Source organism: Rhinopithecus bieti, unplaced genomic scaffold (genome assembly GCF_001698545.2).
Source record: "Rhinopithecus bieti isolate Rb0 unplaced genomic scaffold, ASM169854v2 scaffold_11744, whole genome shotgun sequence".
Classification (NCBI taxonomy): Eukaryota; Metazoa; Chordata; class Mammalia; order Primates; family Cercopithecidae; genus Rhinopithecus; species Rhinopithecus bieti.
This window is the reverse complement of record NW_016807094.1, coordinates 753,540-775,690: the sequence shown is the minus strand read 5'-3', so window position 1 is coordinate 775,690 and position 22,151 is coordinate 753,540. Positions and strand designations below refer to the sequence as shown.

The 22,151-nt window shown below is 45.8% G+C and overlaps 2 protein-coding genes across 2 annotated transcripts; both read right to left on the bottom strand.

Moving 5' to 3' along the window:
- Positions 1-1,261: 1,261 nt before the first annotated feature.
- LOC108534685 (keratin, type I cuticular Ha3-II) lies at positions 1,262-7,599 on the bottom strand. The gene is made up of 7 exons (XM_017880158.1): positions 7,208-7,599; positions 5,694-5,776; positions 4,239-4,395; positions 3,163-3,324; positions 2,946-3,071; positions 2,548-2,768; positions 1,262-1,721 (listed from the first exon to the last, which is right to left on the bottom strand). Exons 1-7 carry the CDS (start codon positions 7,553-7,555, stop codon positions 1,604-1,606), a joined length of 1,215 nt encoding a protein of 404 aa, XP_017735647.1. The 5' UTR covers positions 7,556-7,599; the 3' UTR covers positions 1,262-1,603.
- Positions 7,600-15,476: 7,877 nt separating this feature from the next.
- On the bottom strand, positions 15,477-20,141 carry LOC108534691 (keratin, type I cuticular Ha4). The gene is made up of 7 exons (XM_017880164.1): positions 19,779-20,141; positions 19,593-19,675; positions 18,420-18,576; positions 17,391-17,552; positions 17,174-17,299; positions 16,777-16,997; positions 15,477-15,971 (listed from the first exon to the last, which is right to left on the bottom strand). The coding sequence occupies exons 1-7, from the start codon at positions 20,124-20,126 to the stop codon at positions 15,884-15,886; spliced, it is 1,185 nt and encodes a 394-aa protein (XP_017735653.1). The 5' UTR covers positions 20,127-20,141; the 3' UTR covers positions 15,477-15,883.
- Positions 20,142-22,151: the final 2,010 nt, after the last annotated feature.

Here is a 22,151-nt window from a genome sequence, read left to right as displayed (position 1 = left end):
AATCCCAGCAATTTGGGAGGCTGAGGTGGGCAGATCGCTTCAGCCCAGGAGTTCAAGACCAGTGTGGATAACCCAGCTGGTCTCTACAAATAATACAAAAATTGGCCATGCGTGGTGGCGCATGCCTGTAGTCCCATGTACTCAAGAGACTGAGGTGGGAGGATAGCCTGAGCCTGGGGAGTTCAAGGCTGCAGTGAGCCGTGATCATGCCACTGCACTCCAGCTGGGGTGACAGAGTGAGACTCTGTCTCAAAAAAAAAAAAAAATTAAGAATTTAAGACTGACATGTGATGATGGAACAGCAAGGGAGATAGTATAAGCTTCATCTCAAGGAAAGAAGATGTAACTAGCAGATTGGTTAATCTGGGGACAATCCGCAGACTGGGGGAGTGGCCTTGGCACAAACCACAGCATGCACAGTGATGGGAACCATTAACCTTGGTTAGACATCAGTTAGGCACCAGTAGGAGCCAGGCATCAGGAAAGTGGTCACTGTTAGCATTTGCAGACGCCTGACTTGTAATATCCTAATTTGATTCTAAATAAGTTTGAGGGGGAGGGTCCCAAAATTCATATGTAGTTCCCATGGTTAAACAATTCAAGTGAGAAAAGAAACACTTTCAAAATAGGTTGGGTATTGCTCAAATATGGAAGATGGCAAGGTGGTGCTTTTTAGTATTGAGTTATTCAGTATTTCACAAAGGAGAGTTTCAAAGATGCTTTGAGCACTAACAGCATTGTGTCTCCCCAGGAGGATGTATAAGCTCTGGGTGCTTGTTTGAAATCAGTTTTATCCTCTCATAGTTACACCTTATGTGTAACTGACAAGCAGAGAGTGAATTCTGGGTTCAGTCCTGCCATTGATCCTTCCTCACTGTGAGGAAGAGAAAAAATTAGTAGCACAATTCCTGGTATTTGGTAGGTGTTCAGTAAATATTAACTTCTGTCATCCTCTGGTAGGGACTTAAAAGAAAGAGTGGAACTGTCTAGAGATGCTATCCGTTGCATTTTACTGAGTAAGGTCCCATGAGAAATATGTTTATCATATTCAGATGAGGCCTCTTGTCCTAGTGATCCCACTTGTTTTATGCTGGCCTAAGTGGATGCTGGGACTCACTGTGCTTAATGAATGTTAATGAAGGTGATGAAGACCTTTTAGGAGATGATTAACCTATAAAGTCCACCTTCTGCTTTCAAGTGGCTTTATAAGAAGTACACAGAGAGTCAACACTTTGAAAATAATGAATACAAATGAGAATCATGTCTGCTTTGCAAGAGGAAAGTTTATTAGGCGATTTGGGGAACTGCAATAAAGGTAGAAGCAGCAGAGAGAACAAAACACCTCGTATGCCACTGCCACAGCTCCAACCTCTGACCATCAGAACGCAAACTGAGTACAGGAGAAGGGCTTGGGGTGAGGAGGATCAAGTGGGCCTAGGTTCAGAGTCAGACCCAAACGCTGAGCATTTGTTCTCCTTCCACACCATAATTTGTGGTGATGCCTCGGGGTGGGGTCTGCTGGCTGACGGTTGTCAGAGATGTGGAACTGGCCCATCGATGGTAGTTCTGTCTTCATGCTATACTCCTGCTGGCCCCAGAGTATCTAGCACCCAAAGGTGTTGCAGGGCCCACAGCGGGAACGAGGACCACAAGCATTGGTGACGCAGGATCCAATGGACTTTTCATAGGCATTGGTGGTGGCGCAGGGGTTGGAGGGCAGCCTGGGATGCAGAAGCATTATACTGTCAGCATGAGAAGGGTGATTCAAACAAGGGAGGCTCAACCCAAAGAGACATAGAAACAAGCAGAAATCGTTCTCTGATGTCCTAGGAAGCCATGCCTTGTTTGGATCCCTTCTTCTACAGAGTTCTGATACAATGGCAGAAATGAGCAAACAACATGTAAGGTGGAATGCCAGCCTTCCTTCTATGACCCTGGACACACAAGAAAGTCACTTCCTCCTCTAAGCCTCAGCTTTCCCACCTGTAAGGTAGGACTGGTAGTACCAACCACACAGGATTATGAAAATTCCACAAGATTGTGTTCATAAAAATATTATGTTCGCTGGCAATTGCCATATTCTGTTAGTGATTAATCATCATCCCTATTGACACTCAAATGCTCATCTATAAGATGGTGATAATGAGTCCCACTCTGCCTGCCTCAGATGATTCTAACAAGAATTAATGAAATGGAGGATTTGAAAGTTCCATTTAAATCAGAGAAAGTGATCATTGTTACAGTTTTGTTTTCCTTTTTGTGGTGACAAGACAGTCCTGAAGATAGAAATATTTATTTGCCCATAAGCATCCAAAAAATCTCTGCTGGAGGAAGCAGTCAAGTCCCATGTCTATCTTTTGTAAAAGAAAATATAATTAGCCCGGGTAATGTTAGCGCTAAATATCCTATACTTCCCACAGCTGTAATACAAAACTCTGGCCTCTACAGACAGGTTGGCATCTGAAACTTGATCTTCAAAGTCCCTGTTTTATCCTACAGTAGAATAGTAACTGTGCCTTGCAGGGGTGCCGCCCACCAGGTACTCACTTGCAGTCCTCGCTCTCCAAGAGGCTCCGGTACGTGTTGATCTCACACTCCAGCCGGGCACGGACATCCAGCAGCACCTGGTACTCCTGGTTCTGCCGCTCCAGGTCACAGCGGATCTCCGCCAGCTGCGACTCCACGTTGGTGATCAGGCTCTGTACCTGGGACAGCTGGGAGCTGTAGCGGGCCTCGCTCTCCGTCAGTGTGTTTTCCAGAGAGTTTCGCTGTGGTGGGGAAGATCAGGAATGTCAGAGAGCTGCTCCTTATAGGGTTCCTCCATGGGGTTCCAAAAATACTCACAAGTTCCAAGGAGCTAAGGAGAGTGTGTGTCCCCAAGGGCATCCCCAGGACTCTGCCTCCCAATTTCCCATTGCTCACCAGCAGGTCAGAACAATACACACCAGGTTGTGCTGGGCCTGCAGCTCAATCTCCAGGGCGTTGACCGTGCGTCTCAGCTCAATGATCTCCGCCTGGTAGGACTGCAGCTGCTCTGCGCTGGATACCACCTGCTTGTTCAGCTCCTCGGTCTGAAACACCCAAGGGGAGAAAGGATCAGACCCTGCCTCCAGGGCCCTGGGGCACCTCGGGTCCTGAGTGGCCACGTGCTTAGATGCCCACCTGCGTGGCGAACCATTGCTCCACTTCCCTGCGATTGGTTTCCACCAGGGCCTCATACTGACTCCTGGTCTCATTCAGGACCTGGTTCAGGTCCACAGCAGGGGCAGCGTCCACCTCTACGTTGAGGCGGTCTCCAAGCTGGCAGCGCAAGGTGTTGACTTCCTAATGAAGAAAAGGGAAGAAATAAACCCACAGAGAGAAGTCTATCAATAACCTCTTTGAGGCAGTTCAATATAATGGGAAGAGGATTGCATTGCAACTTAGGAAACATGAGTTGAAGCCCAGCTGCCACCTCTGGAGATTCTGGCCTCTTCTCTGAATCCCTTCCCTCATCTGTATGATAAGGCTGCTTCATTAAATGATTGCTAATATTTCTACCCAATCCAAGATTCTATCATTTCTTTCTTATTTCCCCTTTGCTCAGTGATGAGCCTGGCATGATAATTGGCTTACAATTGTTGCTACTTAAATATAGAGAAACCAGGTTTCGTTCCTCCTATTTATTTCATGGGATACTACTAGAGTATGACACGTTTTCATCATCAAAACATCTAATGTTTGAGACATGCATCTGATTTCCTGTATTGCATTCAGCCATGAGATCTGAATCAACCATTATTTGAATTATTTCATTTCTTCCGTTTTTCCCATCGCTCAGTTCATCCATCCATCCATTCATCCATCCATCCATCCGTTCATCCAGCTTGAGTTCTAGTTATCTAGATGAAACAGAGTATAAGAATATTTTCTATCTCCTTCCAGTCTCGATCTTTAACATGGCACCTCTTCAGAAGCTGATAGATAGCATCAAACAGTAGACAGTAGTTTAAAGATATTTGTGTGATCTTTCAGCCATACATGTCTGGGTCCCAAGGGGCAATAGGTCAGCTTACCACACTCCTTTATGTAAAAAAGGGAAGCTGTCACTCATTCCCCAACAAGTCTCAAAGTACGTTTTGAGCAACCAGCAAAATGTTGTTAGGTCTAGGGTGCTTAGCAAATCAAGACCTACCTTATCCTATTCAGGGGGATCACAGAGCTCTCAGTATTGGGATATTGGGGGCTAGGACTCTTACCTGCTCATGGTTCTGCTTGAGGGACAGCAACTCCTCCTTCAGGGACTCCACCTGGGCCTCCAGGTCAGACCTGCACAGGGTCAGCTCATCCAGAATCCTGCGCAGGCTGTTGATGTCAGACTCCACCAGCTGCCGCAGGGACAGCTCCGTCTGGTACCTGCACACACAGCCAGAGGTCAAAAGAGGTCAAAAAAAAAAAAAAAAAAGTCTTTGTTTCTCAAGCTTTACTTGGCTGACTTAGTCAATTTTATTATATTTTGAAATATTTTGAATTTTAAAAAATTAAGGGAGAAAATACTCCTGTACTGAGTGAGAAAGTCTATTTTGTCACTGAGACACACATAAAAGGTATTGGTGGGACGCCTGTGGATAGTTTAGTCTAACATGAACTACGTTTGTTCTAAAAATCTCATTTACAGGTTGCTATCAACTAAGCCCTGCTGTTTTTGCCATCTCAAGTGAATCAGCGCCCTTCGTAAGCCTGCTCCACGTTGTCCTGCCATCCTTTCCAGCCTCGCCAAGAAGCAATTTAGTGTTGTGGAAGAAACACTGAATTCAGAGTCAGTTAGAGCCAGTCTTGTCATTGAATGACTGTAGATAGATACTTTAATCTCTCTGAGCCTTGATTTCCTCAACTGTAAAATGAAGACAAAACTAACACCTCACAGGGTTGGACTGAAGATGATATAGGTAAAATTATATTGTAAACTGTAAGATTCCAGGAAAATGCAAAGGATTCTCATGATTGTAATAATGGTCGTACCTAAAAGTATTGATTGATTCTCTGAAAGGAAATGGATTTTGCCTCCTGTTTTGTGGTTTAATAACTTCTTTTGGTGGGTTGACAGTGACTAACGTATACAAAGAGATCAATGTGAAAATCACTTTTAAACTTAGTCCAGACATTGGGTTGAAAAGGAATAAGAACGGATGTTGTCTTACAATCAAACTTAAAGCACAGGGCTGCGCACAGCGGCTCATGCCTGTAATCCCAGCGCTTTGGGAGGCTGAGGTGGGTGGATCACTAGAGGTCAGGAGTACAAGACCAGCCTGGCTAACATGGTAAAACCCCATCTCCACTAAAAATACAAAAATTGTCTGGGCCTGGTGGCACATGCCTGTAATCCCAGCTACTAGGAAGGCTGAGGCAGGAGAATCGCTTGAACCCGGGACACGGAGGTTGCAGTGAGCCAAGATCGCATCACTGCACTCCAGCCTGGATGAGAGAGGGAGACTCCACCTCAAAAAAAAAAAAAAAAAAAAAAAAACTTAAAACATAGAATCTGAGCACCTATTGAAGAGGCTTTGACATTTAGCCTAATCTTAACCCAATACAGGAATCCTCCCAATATCATCCAGAAATTTCTGCTTCCACACTTCCAGGATAGGGAGCTCATCACTTTGCAATTCAGCCTGTCCATTATGAGACTGCTCTGATGGTTAGGAAAATCTTACTTGGTTCTGAAGTCATCTGCAGCCAGCTTGGCATTGTCGATCTGCACCACCAGCCTGGCATTCTCAGACTTGCTGCATAGGATCTGGGGATAGGATTAATCATGAAATGGATTATACCAGAAATGCCTTGTGCCTTAAAGTGAAATGCTATTTTCTTTCAGCCACATTCCTCCCAAATAGCTTTGAGTGCTTCCAGATTTTCAGCTCTGGGATAAAAGGAGGATTTGATCATAAAACTGACCATTTCAAAACCAGGACAACCAATGTGAATTCATTATGAATTCTATTCTTATCTGCTTCTGACTTCCTGCAATAATTGAGGTTACTGGGCATCCAAGGGTCACCCAAGGGTGGGGTGACCAATCATCCCAGTTTACTCAGGACTGAGGGGTTCCTGGGATGCTAAAATGGGAAAAGTCCCAGGCAAGCCAGAACAAGTTGGTTATCCCACACACACACCAACTTTGTTCGGCCTGCTGACTTCTCTCCACTCTCCCCTCATATTGCCCTTGTTCATGCCTTTGCAAAAAGCTTCTTGCTCTACCCAGAATGCCCTCACCCACTAGCAGGACTCCTTGTGTAGCCCACATACTTAATCGATAACACTTCTTATGACCTTTGTGTGATCATTTTGTTTCCACATCTATCTGCCCTGTTAGACTGTGAGCTCCTGAAGGAAAGAGACCATCTTACTCAGTATATTATCCCCCATCCCAGCACTGTGCCTAATACTCTCCAACTCTGGGTAAATAAATGAATGATATTCAAATAGCACAACCCTTTCCTGGCATCTACTTTTCCAGATCTACAGAACAGTGGACAGTCAATTCCCTCCAAGAATCAAGGGCTTGTACAATTGGATATAAACTCCCACTCATCCTTCAAACCCTACTCAGATATTGCCTCTTCTAGGATCCCTCCCTAACCTACACCAGGTATTCAGTCCCAATTCTCTGTGGACTCTTTACTTATATCCACTTCTCCTCCAGAATGGATGGCCCCATATTGTCATCTGTATACATGGCTGCTCTAGAGGATGGTCCATATGTCTGTAGATACTGCTGGAGTCAACGACTCTCTTGTGTTGCCATAAACGCTATCTTTTGCTGCAGCTTTGAAAGGCTTTAAATATTTGGAGATTTACTTAGGAAATTCTTAGCATAGAAAATAAATCAGGTGCATACTTTTTTAAAATGCTATAATGCTCTGAAAACAAAACCAGGATATCATAATCAAACCAAAAAATCAGATATTCTGGTTTGGAGTAAGAAGCCATATAAGATTGTTATGATGGATTTTGGTCTAATGCTTCACTCTAACACCAGCCTGCATCCTTCCCTTGTGGTTCTACAACAGATTTTCTAAGACTACTTGATGTCATACCTAAGCCAGTGAATCTATGTCTTTACCATTCTCAGCGTTACTGCGAACAGACTTAGATCCGTTCACAGGTTAGTATGTTAAATACAGAGAAGTAGTTCATTAAGCTGGCAGTGTGGGTCCCACCTCCTCACCTTCTGCTGAAGCTCCTCAATGGTCTTGAAGTAGGACTGGTAGCTGGGGCACAGCAAGGGCTCCTGCTGCTGGGACCGCTCCCGGATGAGGTTCTCCAGCTCCGCATTTTCCCGCTCCAGCTGACGCACCTTCTCCAGGTAGCTGGCCAGACGGTCGTTCAGGAACTGCATGGTCTCCTTCTCGCTGCCATTGAAGGAGCCCTCGCAGAACCAGTTGCAGTTGCTCACATTGGCAGGGATGTTGCAGGCCCCGGGTAGGGTGCGGCCGTGGCAGCTGGGGGGCACGCAGGGCCGGGAGGAGCAGCTGGTGCGGCAGCTCAGGCTGGGCAGGCAGAAGTTGTAGGGCATGGTGCAGGGAGGCAGTGGAGCTCTGGAAGTCAGTTTCAAAACCTGATTCCTTTTCCCTGGGATAAGCCCTGGTCCTCTCCAGGGCTTTATATTCTGTCAGCAGTGGGTGTGGCAACCGTGTCAAGCATTCCCCCTTTTTACCTCCTTTGCTGATTTTTCCGTTTGTTATTTAGCCACTTCACCTGAGTCCTATACCTCATAAAATGTTTTACTCTGGCTTCTTGCTAAGTCAGGACTCCTCACAAAACATGCTGATTGGTTAAGTAAGAGCTTCATGGTTTGGCTTCAAAGTGACCAACCTTGCCCGCAGCAGCGCTCATCCATGGGACATTGAGCTAGAGTGACAGCTGGGCCCTGTCCCCAGAGTAGGGGGCACGTCTGTGCCTCTTTCTCCTAAATGAGGAAAGTCTTGTGTCTCATGCAGTTCATATTCAATTAAGACTCTGTGAGAAAAGCCATGTGAGGAAACCCATCTAGAAACTAGACTATGTGATAGGGAATCCTGGAAGCCGACTTATAAGGCCATTGGCTCAGGGTCCCTTTGCAGTTCCATCCAGACAGATGGAGGCAACTCTACTCTCTTCCTATGGGGCTGCAGGAAGCCACTCACCTCTGTTTCTACTAGTATTCAGTGTTCACAAGAACATTAAGAAAACTAAAATTTTGGGAGCACCTACTCTGCATGAAGCACTGTGCTGCATGCCCATGCACAGTGTGACTCTGTCACTGGTGATTGGTCCTGCTTGCTGAGTCTCCACTGTGCACCAGGCACTGTGCCAGACGCCTCATATGCACCAGCTCCTTCAGTCCTCTCAAAATGCTGCAAGGGTTTGTAGATAAGGACACGAAGCCTCTGAGAGGTCTCCCAAGGTCACGGAGCTCCTACGTGATGGAGCCCGGATTCAAAACAGATCTCTGTAATTCCAATGTCCACACTCTCTCTGTCATATTACGTGTCTCTCTCTTCCAGTCTTTTCAGTACTGAGATGCAATAATGCAGAAATACAGACTGAGCTCCACTGAACTCAATCAGTGCTGACAATATCCTAAATTAGAATGGGCCACAAAATAACAAGCCTGTTTTTTATTTATTAAAGAACCAAAAGTCACTTCTATGCTGATGGAAGGAAGTTTACTAAGTGAAAATGCATTGTACCCACTAGAAGCTTGAAAAAAAAAAAAGGAAACCCTTGGTTGATCTGATGGAGAAATATCCAAGCCTAGTTCTCCAAAGTAAATGGCCCTGCAAAGCCACCACTATGTCATGTGCGTGAAGTGGCATTTTATGACCATTGGCACATTTTGGCAAGCAGATGCTCTGCTCTCATGTGTTCCAGATGGAGCTAGGAAATACGAGGATTTTATGTTTAATCTATCAGTGCTCAAATTCTGAAAGATACTACTCCAAGTTGTTCCTTTTGGAAGCTACATATTAAGTCTTGCCATACAAGAATTCTTTTCCTACAGGAGATCTGCCATTTCTCACATCACCCTTCCTTCAAACTTGCCCTCACAGCCTGGGACACATTCTTTTGGTTATCCTCATTGAAGGCCAATCTTCATCTTTTAAGGGTGTGTTTATTTTTGGAACCAGCCAGATGTCATTTGAAACCACACCTAGTGCATAGGGTGAATAACCAAGCTGCATAGCATCTTTAATGGGTCAGAAACACGTTGTGACTGCAAAATAATAATGTGCATTTTCTTGGGTGACTCTGGAAGTCATTTCCAAGGAGAGGCTTCAAATATGCTTTTATAAAGGACAGCAGCTTTGGGGCAAACATGTGGTCTTCCAGGGTGAATGCATTGAAGGTACTGATATCCTCCTCTACAATCACAATCCACAACTTTCTGCCCCTCCTGCCCGAATCTCTACTTTTTTATTTTATTTTATTTTATGTGTTTTTTTTTTTTTTTTTTTTTTTTTTTTTTTTTTTTTTTTTTTTTTTTTTTTTGAGACAGAGTCTCACTCTGCTGCTCTATTGCCCAGGCTACAGTGCAGTGGTGCAATCTCGGCTCACTGCAATCTCCACCTCCCAGGTTCAAGCGATTCTCCTATCTCACCCTCCCTAGTAGCTGGGATTACAGGCACGCACCACCTGTAATGTGTCTGGCTAATTTTTGTATTTTTAGTAGAGACAGGTTTCCCAATGTTGCCCAGGCTGGTCTCAATCTCCTGATCTCAGGTGATCCACCCGCCTCGGCCTCCCAAAGTGTTGGGATTACAGGAGTGAGCCACCATGCCTCGTCTGAATCTGTACCTTTAAAATGATTCTACTATCAGTGAGATGTGGCATGAGCATATTCGTTTAAAATCAGTACCAGGCCGATTAAAGTCCTATTGGATGAGATCGAATAATATAAAGCAAATAGATGAATTCATTAGCTTTTCTCTAATTATCTTGTGTTCTTCTCTCCTTCTTCTATGCCCCAAGCTTCAAAAGAGAAAAATCTGACAACGGCACTTTTTAAAGAAAAGGAAAGGAATAATGTGTCACAGACTAGTAAATATGTCCATGGGGATCTCTATAACCATTGCTATAGCTTCTACCTCAGTCACAGTGGAATAATCCAGAGATAAGTATCCTTGTGTCTTTAAAAGTGGAGGTCAGAGTTTGGAAAACACAACTATTCCCACATCTTAAGTAGAAGTAACCATGATTTCTGCACAGCTACTTGGCCATTGTATACTAATAGTTGGAAGAACTTGGGTCTCTTGAGAAAACAGCCAAGTTTCAATTAGCTTCTCACAAATTCTGGAAGGCAATTGCTTTTTACTTACTCCACTTGCTGTGTACTGCGAGTCCTTACCTTTACGTGGGTGATGCTATTGTCTCTGTTCAATGGCCCTTCATTAAACACGATGAGCAAATCAAATCCTAACAAACCGAAAGGTTTTATACATGCCCATGTAATTGCGGCAGATGCTGTGGTTGAGGCTTCTGGTCTTAAGATGTGAGCAAATTGCAGTTGAGGTTTAAGGATGCTATTTATTATGGAAGCCCAGGCTATTTCCGTAGAAGAGAGTACACGAAAACCTACCAGCAATGCTTAACCATGGAGTGGACATAGGACAGGTCTTCTGCTGAGGCCACCTTCCTTGTTGTGGAACTTCAAAGGCATTAGGAGGCCTTCCTCCTTCTTCCCAAAGCTATCTTCTCCAATGTCCAGGCTCTGGTGCTTGAAATTCTCACCATGAGAAATGTAAAATGCATTCTTTTAGAAATACAAAGTAACACTGGGCTACTTGAAAATTAATTATGTTTTAATGTGTACAAATGAGAAGGAGAGGCCAGGAGCTGTATCACTGCATGCACACAGAGCAAGAAGAGGGACTTCTTGCCAAAGAGGGATCCCAGAGGGGAATTAGAAAAACAGAAACATTGTCCAATACCAACCCCAGCCCATGGTTTTGGGCCAGTCCGTTAGAGTTTCCTAGAAGAGCAGAAGATAGGGCTTCCACAAACTGTTCCATAAAGGCAACTGTTGCCAATTTATCAATCCTCCAGCCTCAGCACATTGAGAGGAGAAATTGAAGGGGTAATTCAGGAGCTAAGCCAACAGGTTTGGCCCTGTTCAACGGGGCTTCTAATAAGGGACAAGCAGGAGAGCAGCTGAAGAATGAGCCAGGTCAGCAGTAAGCTAGGCTGAGCAAAAACAGATACAAACACCTCAGAACAGAACTCAGGAGCTAGTTCTACAAACCCTCTCCAGAGCCACCATTGTTTCTCTTACACTCAGTCCTGGACTCCCAAAGGGAATGGAGTCTTGGAGTCTTCAGGGACCAAGCCAAGTCAGAAAAATATAAAGTTCATCGATGCTATGTGTTTTTTTAACTTTTATTTTAAATTCAGGGATACAAGGGCAGATTTGTTACATAGATAAACTTGTGTCATGAGAGTTTGTTCTACAGATTATTTCATCACCCAGGTATTAAGCCTAGTACCCATTAGTCATTTTTCCTTATCCTCTCCCTCCTCCCACCTTCTGCCCTTCAAAAGGCCCCGGTGTGTGTTGTTCCCCTCTCTGTGTCCATGTGTTCTCATAATTCAGCTCCCACGAGATCTATGCTATGTTTTTGACTACTCTAGACTATCAACTCAGTCTAGAATAGACAAGAGCATGACACAATCCAGGACGATGTAATTTAATGGTGCTAGTCTTCCTGAGAAAGTTGGATCCAGGGCCCACTCAGAGATGGAATGAAAACCTATATATGTATCCTGCTCTGCAGATCAGGGGAGAGGGCAGATGCTAAGACCTTTTGACAGTACACAGAAGATAAAGCAAAGTCAGCTGAGTACAAATGTGTTGTGTTGAACTTTTACATTACGCTCACTATCACGTTGGTGATTTGAGACAGACATGAAAAAACATGGAAATACAGCTTCTTCCCTCAGTATCCCACAGACCCTGTTCTCTTTTTAGTCACCAGGAGTCTCCCCGTTGCTTTAACAGTAGGTTTGTCTGGTTCTCACCGTCCTTGCCCTGGATGCTACTGATAACTCTTTCATTAAAGCTCCAACTTCTTTTGACTTCTATGTCATTTAAGGTGCTTCTCCACTTCCCTCTCAAACTGCTTATAAACAGATGTCATCTCTGTCCTCAAGATCTGGCAAAAGCAAGGCTGAACCTCACATCAAGGACTTTGGAGAGCCCCAGGTCAACTCTACGGTTTCTATCACTGCTCCTCAAGGTTCTTCTATACCCTGCTAGTCTCCATTGGACAGTCTTAACAATTCCTATAGCTCTAATTATCATCTTTATTTACCCAGCTCTTTGACATCTCCCCCATATCTAGTCATTCTTCTCCAGGTCTCTCCAATGGAGACTCGTTGTTGTTTCATTTTCTCAGGCTGAAAATCTTCAGACCCATAGTAGGTGTTTGTAATGGTTAATTTAATGTATCAACTTGACTGGGCCAAGGGATGCCCAGACAGCTGGTAAAACATTATTTCTGGGTATGTCTGTGAAGGTGTTTCTAAAAGAGATCAGCATTTGAATCAGAAGAGTGAGTAAAGATCACTCTCACCAGTGTGGGCAGGTGTCCTCCAATGTGGGTAGTCAAATAGAACCAAAAGGCAGAAGAAAGGCAAATTATTTCTCTTACTGACCCTTAAGGGAGAAGCAGGAGAGGGTCTGGAGAATAGGCCAGATCAGTAGTAAGCTATGCTGAGCAAAGACAGATACAGACAACTCAAAATGGAACTCGGGCTAGTTCCACAAACCCTCTCCAGAGCCGTCACTGTTTCTCTTACACTCAGTCCTGCACTGCCAATGAGAATGGAGCTGAGCTGGGACATCCATCTTCTCCTGCCCTCTAACATCAATGCTCCCAGTTCTTGAGGCTTCAGTCTCAAACCGGGACTCACACCATCAGCCTTCCTGATTCTCAGTCCTTTGGGTTTGGATTAGAACTATACCACTGGCTTTCCTGGGCCTCCACCTTGAAGACAGCAGATTATGGGACTTCTCAGCCTCCATAATCACATGAGCTAATTCCTCATAATAAATCTCTTTCTGTGTATCTATATATAGCCTACTGTTTCTGTTTCTCTGGACAACCCTGACTAATATAGTGTGTGATCAGTACTAGTTTCCTTCCTTCTCTTTCCATTGTTCCTCTACCTCTACTCAGCTTCCATATTTAAGCCTTGCCTCTAAAATCTACCCCTCTTCTGCCTCACTCACGTCCACTTATCTCAGTCCTTATTGTCTCTCACCTACTAATTGATCTTCCTTCTGTTTCATCCAGCTTCTAGGACTCCTCACAACCCAACCTGTACACAGCAGCCAGATACATCATATGGCAAACTCCCTTACAAGAAAATTTCATGCATAATCATTCAGAGCACTGCCAAACATGCTCCTACCTAACTACCTTGCAGTTTCATCTCCTATTACCACACTTACCCTCTGTTCTAGGCTGGGAATTGGGTTGTCAGTTTCTAAACAAACCTCATAACTCCTCCAGGCAAAGTTCATGCTCAAGAAACGTTTCCCTCTTCTCCTTTTTTTTTTTTTTTTTTTTTTTTTGAGACAGAGTCTCACTCTATCACCCAGGCTGGAGTGTAGTGGCACGATCTTGGCTCACTGCAACCTCTGCCTCCTGGGTTCAAGCAATTCCCCTGCCTCAACCTCCTGAGTAGCTGGAACTATAGGCGCACACCACCACACCCGGCTAATATTTTGTATTTTAGTAGAGACGGGGTTTCACCATGTTAGCCAGGATGGTCTCGATCTCCTGACCTCGTGATCCACCCACCTCAGCCTCCCAAAGTGCTGGGATTACAAGTGTGAGCCACTGTGCCTGGCCAAAACTTTCCCTCTTCTATGGCCTACACATACTCATCTGACCAGACATTTCCCAGCAAACTTTATTTCAGAATTATGCTAATATCATACAGTAATCGTTGATTGAAGTTGAAACCATGGGAAGTATATAAAGTTTTAATAACCTCGTGAATTTTCATTAGTTTTACTCTTCCTTATTTATTCCACTTACAGTATTCCATGGTTTACATAGGCTTTAATTAGGTGACGATATTGCCTCTTCTGAAGGGCCTGCAGTCAACGAGACAGGCAGACAAAATTTATATCAACAGAATAGTTGGGTTTTCAAGACTGACTGAGTGGTCCCTCTTTCTTGGAGCCTCTTCTTTTCATTCTCTCACACCTCTGAAATTCATAATTCTTTATCTACACCTTTCTTGAGCCACACTGATATTTGTCTATGATGGCTGTAGCTTTGTCTCATGCACTCTAAACTATAAGACATGCTGTGGGCCGAGACTGGGATTCACTTATTTGTATTTCTCAGTACCGCCCACAATACCTGGCACACACAGTAGATTGATTGTAGTTGTGTTAATCAGATAGGATTAAATTAAACGGATAATTGAGATTGTAATTGAAAGCTTTAAAAATTCAGAGATGAGGCAAGTGGGGTGTGGGGCAAGATTAATGTTTTGGGGGAGATGTTTAATGAACATTGGCCTTTCTTGGAATTACAGAAAATGAAATGATAAAGAGGCTATGGAAGTACATTATGGATAAGAGCAAAGATCTAGGGGAAAGAATAAACTTGAAGAGGGGAAAGGTAAGGACGGCATTTAAAGGGCCTATCTGGAGGACAACATATTAGGTATAACAAGTGGGCGGCAAGATGAACCAGTTTGGGAAAAATATGTTTTAGTCCGATTAAACATGATGTAATGACCTGATACCAAATGAAACTGTCATTGCGCAACAGAAAACCTGGAAACCAAGCTGAGATGAGAGGGAGATGTGGGAGTCATCAGCACAGAGGGGCTAGTTCTACATGAACAGGAACGTAGAAAGAGCAAGACACAAGGCTGAGAATATAGGTGTTTCCTTCATTTGGGACAAAAAGGGGAAGACAGCTAACAAGACAACAGAGAACAGGTAATTAGCGATATTTCAAGAAGACCCAGAGTGTGCAGGGTTATGGAAATCAATGAAGGTGCATTTCGAGGGAGGAGCAGGTATCTATATTAGCAAGTCAGGAGCAGCAGAGATGTTGAGAGGAGAGAATCACTGCTCTTTGAACAGTTTCTGTAGAAGCAGTTTCTGTAGGTTCTTCAGGCAGTTTAGGAGAAAGGGAAGCAGAACATTCTGTTCTGATGAGGGTGAGAGCCAGAGATAGCAGTGAAGTTTGGGGAGGATTTGCAAAATTGCCAAGGGCCCTGTAGTCAAGGCAAGGCAAGCATGGGTATTGAAGGCCAGGTTTCCTGCATGGCCTACCCTGGGTGGGAGTCTCCCAGAATGATGTCCTTCCCTGTCTACATCAGTGTTTCTGGTGAAGCATAAAGGCTTGGCTCAGTCATTTAATTCATTCTATTCTCCTAATGAAGGGGTATTTTTATGAAACAGCCATGATGAGTAATTTACAATGCATGAATATGAATGAGAAACATTTACTATGCCACAGAAATGAAGTTTATTGGGAAGTAAATGAAGTCTTCTCCTTGCATTCCAGAGACTGCCAAAGAAGAAAGGAAAGCAGGAAATGCAGTACGTTCAGGAAACACCCTAAAGTAGTAACTGGAGCTCAGATTATAGGGAGTTGAACGTCTTTAGAAACAAAGAGGCTCGACCCTCAACAGGAAGGAGTCGTCCAGACATTGGAAGTTGATGATGTGTGTCTTTGCTTGGGTGGGAAAGCTTTTCAGCATTCTAGAAATAACATAGTAGGTAACATGAGGTTTCTTGATGTCAGCTAAGCTCCAGAAAAGTCAGGACTTGAAGATCTTTCCTGTGGTTGATCTAAATGGCTCTGTAGATGCCTTCAAAGAGGATACAAACTTTTCAATTACAGCAACACTTTTGAGAGGTGCCACAGGATCCACAGGAGTTGCCACTAGCATTGGTGGTGGCGCATGGGTTGCAGGGGAGCCTAGAAGGACAAGGAGGTTTAGAATGGCTTTAGGAGGAGGTTTTAATGCACATACTACCTTGGGCTTGATGACACAACCTATGAATTCTCAGTGGTTGGAGTTAGTTGGAATCAAGTTCTTTTTGTTTTGTTTTGTTTTTGAGATAGGGTCTTGCTCTGAGACAGCTGGAGTGCAGTGGCGCGATCTTGGCTCACTGCAAGTGGGAGCCAAGGCTCACTACGCCTCCCAGTGTCAAGCGATTCGCTTGCCTCAGCCTCCCAAGTAGTTAAGATCACAGGCATGCGTCACCATGCCTGGCTAATTTTTGGTATTTTTGATAGAGATGGGGTTTCACCATGTTGGCCAGGATGGTCTTGAACTCCTGACCTCAAGCGATCCACCCACCTCAACCTCCCAAAGTACTGGGATTATAGGCATAAGCCATTGCACCCCGCCAGAATCAAGTTCTGATTACTACCAAATGCTTCTCTCTCTCCCAGAATGCCATGTGCAGAGGTAGAAAAACTGTCCTTTTCAAAAATATTATCTCATACACTTGAGGTCTCCTGGAACTTAATGTGCCTTACACAAATGTTATTCCTAAGACTGGCCAGCTCCTACCACCACTCCTCCATTGTTAGCCCCCTGAGGCAGGGGCTCTTCCCTTCCCTTTGGCCTCCCTTTGCTTAGCTATCACAGGTCACTGGACACACACTACACAGTTAATGTGTGTTGTCTGACTAGTTGAAAATATGGCCACCATTTGTGTGCATACAATATCCCACTGTACACATTCTTCCCAGACATTCTTTGCCCCATACTCACTTGCAGTCCTCGCTCTCCAGGAGGCTCCGGTACGTGTTGATCTCACACTCCAGCCGGGCACGGACATCCAGCAGCACCTGGTACTCCTGGTTCTGCCGCTCCAGGTCACAGCGGATCTCCGCCAGCTGCGACTCCACGTTGGTGATCAGGCTCTGTACCTGGGACAGCTGGGAGCTGTAGCGGGCCTCGCTCTCCGTCAGTGTGTTTTCCAGAGAGTTTCGCTGTGGTGGGGAAGATCAGGAATGTCAGAGAGCTGCTCCTTCAAAGGGTTTCTTCATAGGATTCCAAGGAAGTCACAAGCTCCAAGAGCTAAGGAGAGTGTGTGGCCCCAAACACATCCCTGGGACTCTGCCTCCCAACTTCCCATCGCTCACCAGCAGGGCTAAACAATACACACCAGGTTATGCTGGGCCTGCAGCTCAATCTCCAGGGCGTTGACCGTGCGTCTCAGCTCAATGATCTCCGCCTGGTAGGACTGCAGCTGCTCTGCGCTGGATACCACCTGCTTGTTCAGCTCCTCGGTCTGAAACACCCAAGTGGGGAAAGGATCAGACGCTGCCTCCAGGGCCCTGGGGCACCTCGGGTCCTGAGTGGCTACGTACTTAGATGCCTACCTGCGTGGCGAACCATTGCTCCACTTCCCTGCGATTGGTTTCCACCAGGGCCTCATACTGACTCCTGGTCTCATTCAGGACCTGGTTCAGGTCCACAGCGGGGGCAGCATCCACCTCCACGTTGAGGCGGTCTCCAAGCTGGGAGCGCAGGGTGTTGACCTCCTGATGGAGAAAAGGGTAACAATGAACCTACGGCAATGGATCTGCCATTTTCCTGCTCCAGGAAAATGAGCACAATACTGCCCAGAAAGCACTGAAAGGAATATTCTGATCATTTCCAAAGAGTGACACACACATTTTGTAGCAATAAACTCCAACAGGGATCACATCAACTGTTGTCCCATAGAAACTGAAACCTTACACCCTCTATAAGACTAAGTCTAATCTCCTTGGCATGTGCAAGTCCTTCCTCGCTTCCCATCACATCTTCACTTTCACCACACCCTTGGAGGTACTACATGCCCAGCCATACCCAGATACACCCTGCCCTGCCACTTCTGTGTCTTAGTTCAACCTCTTCCCTCAGACTGAAACACCCAAATACTGAAATCCTCCTCTTTGCATCTGAGAAGAGTTCCCTATCTCCTCTTGGGCAACCTGGATTATTTCTAGAGGATACTGCTTGTACATCTCATATAGTACTTGTTTCACTCTGTCTTGTTTACATCACTGTGTTTATATGACTGTCTTTCTATACTAGACTATGAGCTCTTTGAAGAAAAGGGCCATGTCTTATTTATTTTTTGTCCCTCCATCTCCACCACCAAATTCAGGACCTAGCAGTGATGAGCAGAGAATGAATGATGCCCCTCCTCAGTAATTCCAACACCTGCCTAACCCTCACCCAGCCGCTGGAGAATGAGCAGCTCACTCCACTCCTTGATATGGATGTAGCACCATCACTCTCTGAGAATACCTTGAGTTCCTCAGAGAAGGGTCCCAGACCAGGGATCCAGACAGTAATCGTCTCCTGATTCCCAGTACTAGTAGCTCAGCTCTGAGGCCTGCTTTTGTGAATTTGTTTCATACCTCCTCATGGTTCTTCTTCAGGCAGATCAGCTCCTCCCTCAGGGACTCCACCTGGGACTCCAGGTCGGACTTGCAGAGGGTCAGCTCATCCAGGATCCTGCGTATGCTGTTGATGTCCGACTCCACCAGCCGCCTCAGGGACTGCTCTGTCTGGTATCTGCATGCATCGGAGTGGGAGGATAAGTCAGAAAAGAAAACCACCTTCCCTTCTCACATGTTGTTTGGGTAGAATTGACCTGAATCTTCTTGAACTTACACAGCTTTCTGCCTCTTCTCTTCCATATGTTTTAGTCAAGCTGTCCATGGAGAGGCTGGAGAGGTTCCCTGACTCACCCTAACACCACGAGGAGCCCACAGGCACTATGAGATGAAGTGTCTCACTGTGCTCTCAGTTTTGTTAACTAATATACCACCAAATCAACTCCCAAAGAACAATTCATTTCAATCTCTGAATTTTGTGGTTTAACAAACACTTCCAAAAAGACCAGTATAGACCAAAGAGCAGGCAGCACATGAGTCCAGGTCTCTGTTTGAAACTGATTTTACATAACCAGCCCTAGGAGGAGAAATGGCTTTCTCCTCTCTTCCAGGCAATAGTAGGTCCCTAGGGCCATGAAAGAACCATAGGGACCTTGAAGTTCAACATACTTGCTTCTGAAGTCGTCAGAGGCCAGCTTGGCATTGTCAATGTTCACCACCAGCCTGGCATTCTCAGCCTTGGCACACAGAATCTGAAAAGAAATTTCTCTCATGAGGTACACTTGAACTTGAGAATGTCTTACTGTTCAAAGAGAGCCAGCTGCTGCTGGCCCCGACATGGCCGACCCCTCACCTTCTGCTGGAGCTCCTCGATGATCGTGAAGTAGGACTGGTAGCTGGGGCACAGCAAGGGCTCCTGCTGCTGGGACCGCTCCCGGATGAGGTTCTCCAGCTCCGCATTGTCCCGCTCCAGCTGACGCACCTTCTCCAGGTAGCTGGCCAGGCGGTCGTTCAGGAACTGCATGGTCTCCTTCTCGCTGCCATTGAAGGAGCCCTCGCAGAACCAGTTGCAGTTGCCCACATTGGCAGGGATGTTGCAGGCCCCAGGCAGCGTGTGGCCGTGGCAGCTNTTCCAGGCAATAGTAGGTCCCTAGGGCCATGAAAGAACCATAGGGACCTTGAAGTTCAACATACTTGCTTCTGAAGTCGTCAGAGGCCAGCTTGGCATTGTCAATGTTCACCACCAGCCTGGCATTCTCAGCCTTGGCACACAGAATCTGAAAAGAAATTTCTCTCATGAGGTACACTTGAACTTGAGAATGTCTTACTGTTCAAAGAGAGCCAGCTGCTGCTGGCCCCCGACATGGCCGACCCCCTCACCTTCTGCTGGAGCTCCTCGATGATCGTGAAGTAGGACTGGTAGCTGGGGCACAGCAAGGGCTCCTGCTGCTGGGACCGCTCCCGGATGAGGTTCTCCAGCTCCGCATTGTCCCGCTCCAGCTGACGCACCTTCTCCAGGTAGCTGGCCAGGCGGTCGTTCAGGAACTGCATGGTCTCCTTCTCGCTGCCATTGAAGGAGCCCTCGCAGAACCAGTTGCAGTTGCCCACATTGGCAGGGATGTTGCAGGCCCCAGGCAGCGTGTGGCCGTGGCAGCTGGGGGGCACGCAGGGCCGGGAGGAGCAGCTGGTGCGGCAGCCCAGGCTGGGCAGGCAACAACTGTAAGACATGGTGCTGGGACAGGTAATGGAAAAGCAGGTAAGCTGCTGGAGGTGGATGTGGGCGGGTTTGAGTCTCTCCTTCCTCTACGGTCCTTTTATACTATTAACGGTGGGTGGGGGCTTGGCATACGCATAGTTTCCTTTCCTAATGCTTCAGCTAATTTTTCTCCAAAATATGCTAGTTAGATGCTTCTAAAGAGTCCCCCCTCAACCCATAAAATTATTCCATTCAGCTTATGTCACACCAGGCTCTTCCTGGGTGCTAGTGGTTGGTGAAATCAGAGTTTCATCAGATGGCTTCATAGGAGATAGAATCATCACAGCCCCAAAAGGCTGTCCACATTACTCAGAGGGGAGGACATCCAGGGACATGGGGTGGAGTTGTTTGGGAATCAGGGATTCCTCACCCAGGAGGTTCCGCCACTGTTCTTTCTCCCCAGAGAGAGAACTCTGAGAGAGAGCTTTGAGAGTTACTCTTCCAGGTAACTCTTTCCTCCCACATTCATCATGTTTCAGCATTCAATTTGTTTTCATAGCAGAAACTCAACCTGTATTCGCTGAAAGGATCCTGAGCCTTACTATTGGTTGGGTTTTAGGGAACTTTCCAGCACATGGAGAGACTGAAAACAATGGCATGTTCATGGTTAAGAAATGAGAAAGTAAAATGGAAACCAACTGAATGGATGGGAATATACCTAAAAGGTAACATCTGCAAACGGCAGCCCACAGGTCAAGTTTACCCTGCTGCATTTTTGTAAATAAAGTTTTTGTTTGTTTGTTTTCTGTTTCTTTGAGATAGAGTCTCACTCTGTCACCCAGGCTAGAGTGCAGTGGCAAGATCTCAGCTCACTGCAACCTCCACCTCCCAGGTTCAAGCAATTATCTGCCTCAGCTCCCCAAGTAGCTGGGATTACAGGCGCCCACCACCGCGCCCAGTTAATTTTTGTATTTTTAGTAGAAACGGGATTTCACCATGTTGGCCAGGCTGGTCTTGAACTCCCGACTTCATGATCCACCCACCTCGGCCTCCCAAAGTGCTGGGATTACAGGCATGAGCCACCGCGCCCAGCAGTAAATAAAGTTGTTTTTTTGTTTTTTGTTTTGTTTTTTTTTTTTGTTTTTTTTGAGACGGAGTTTCGCTCTGCCGCCCAGGCTGGAGTGCAGTGGCCGGATCTCAGCTCACTGCAAGCTCCGCCTCCCGGGTTCACGCCATTCTCCTGCCTCAGCCTGCCGAGTAGCTGGGACTACAGGCGCCCGCCCCTCGCCCGGCTAGTTTTTTTTTTTTTTTTTTTGTATTTTAGTAGAGACAGGGTTTCACCATGTTAGCCAGGATGGTCTCGATCTTCTGACCTCGTGATCCGCCCGTCTCGGCCTCCCAAAGTGCTGGGATTACAGGCGTGAGCCACCGCGCCCGGCCTAAATAAAGTTTTAATGGAACACAGCCGTGCCCATTTCTTTAGCTATTGTATATGGCTGCTTTTGTGCTACAGTGGCAGAGTTGTGTAGTTGTGACAGACTATAGGGTCCACAAAGCCCTAAAATTAAAAAGTTTGCCAACTTGTAGTGAAGCAACAGCCTCTCTAAAGATGAGCAAGAGTAGAAATATCTAGAAGAAAAAATATGCTGGAAACAGTCTGGAACAGTGAGAGTTCAGACGGCAGTACTGAAGCACGAATATGAAGCATAATACCGCAGACTCACCAAGAAATGAAAATTGGAACAAGGTGCTCAGAGATACCTTTGTATCCATGGTGGCTTTTTCTCAAGTTCTCTGGAAATTTCTATCATCTTATTTCTAGACTTGCTCCTCTTTCTAGAGTATTAACTCTCCTAGAGGTATGACTCTGCCAGCCTAAGATGCTTCCAGGACAAACCACAGTGCCCATGAGAATGCAGCTTTACTCTGTTGTCCCTACAAGTAGACACTGTCTCTGGTAAGTGTGCTTCTCTCTATCACCTCTGGGATCCAGTTACCCTTTGACTCTTCCATAACCTAGGGAGCCTCTCTATTGCCCAGTAATCACTCTTAACAGA

Bases quoted from the DNA above. Each gene is read 5' to 3' on its own strand.
- LOC108534691 (XM_017880164.1), bottom strand. From the start codon at position 20,126: ATGTCTTACAGTTGTTGCCTGCCCAGCCTGGGCTGCCGCACCAGCTGC. The intron at 18,577-19,592 runs GTATGTTGAACT...CGATGCATGCAG, and splicing joins TCTGACGACTTCAGAAGCAA to ATACCAGACAGAGCAGTCCC. The intron at 17,300-17,390 runs GTAGGCATCTAA...TGGGTGTTTCAG, and splicing joins AGCAATGGTTCGCCACGCAG to ACCGAGGAGCTGAACAAGCA.
- LOC108534685 (XM_017880158.1), bottom strand. From the start codon at position 7,555: ATGCCCTACAACTTCTGCCTGCCCAGCCTGAGCTGCCGCACCAGCTGC. The intron at 4,396-5,693 runs GTAAGATTTTCC...CTGTGTGTGCAG, and splicing joins GCAGATGACTTCAGAACCAA to GTACCAGACGGAGCTGTCCC. The intron at 1,722-2,547 runs GTGAGTACCTGG...TCTGCATCCCAG, and splicing joins TTGGAGAGCGAGGACTGCAA to GCTGCCCTCCAACCCCTGCG.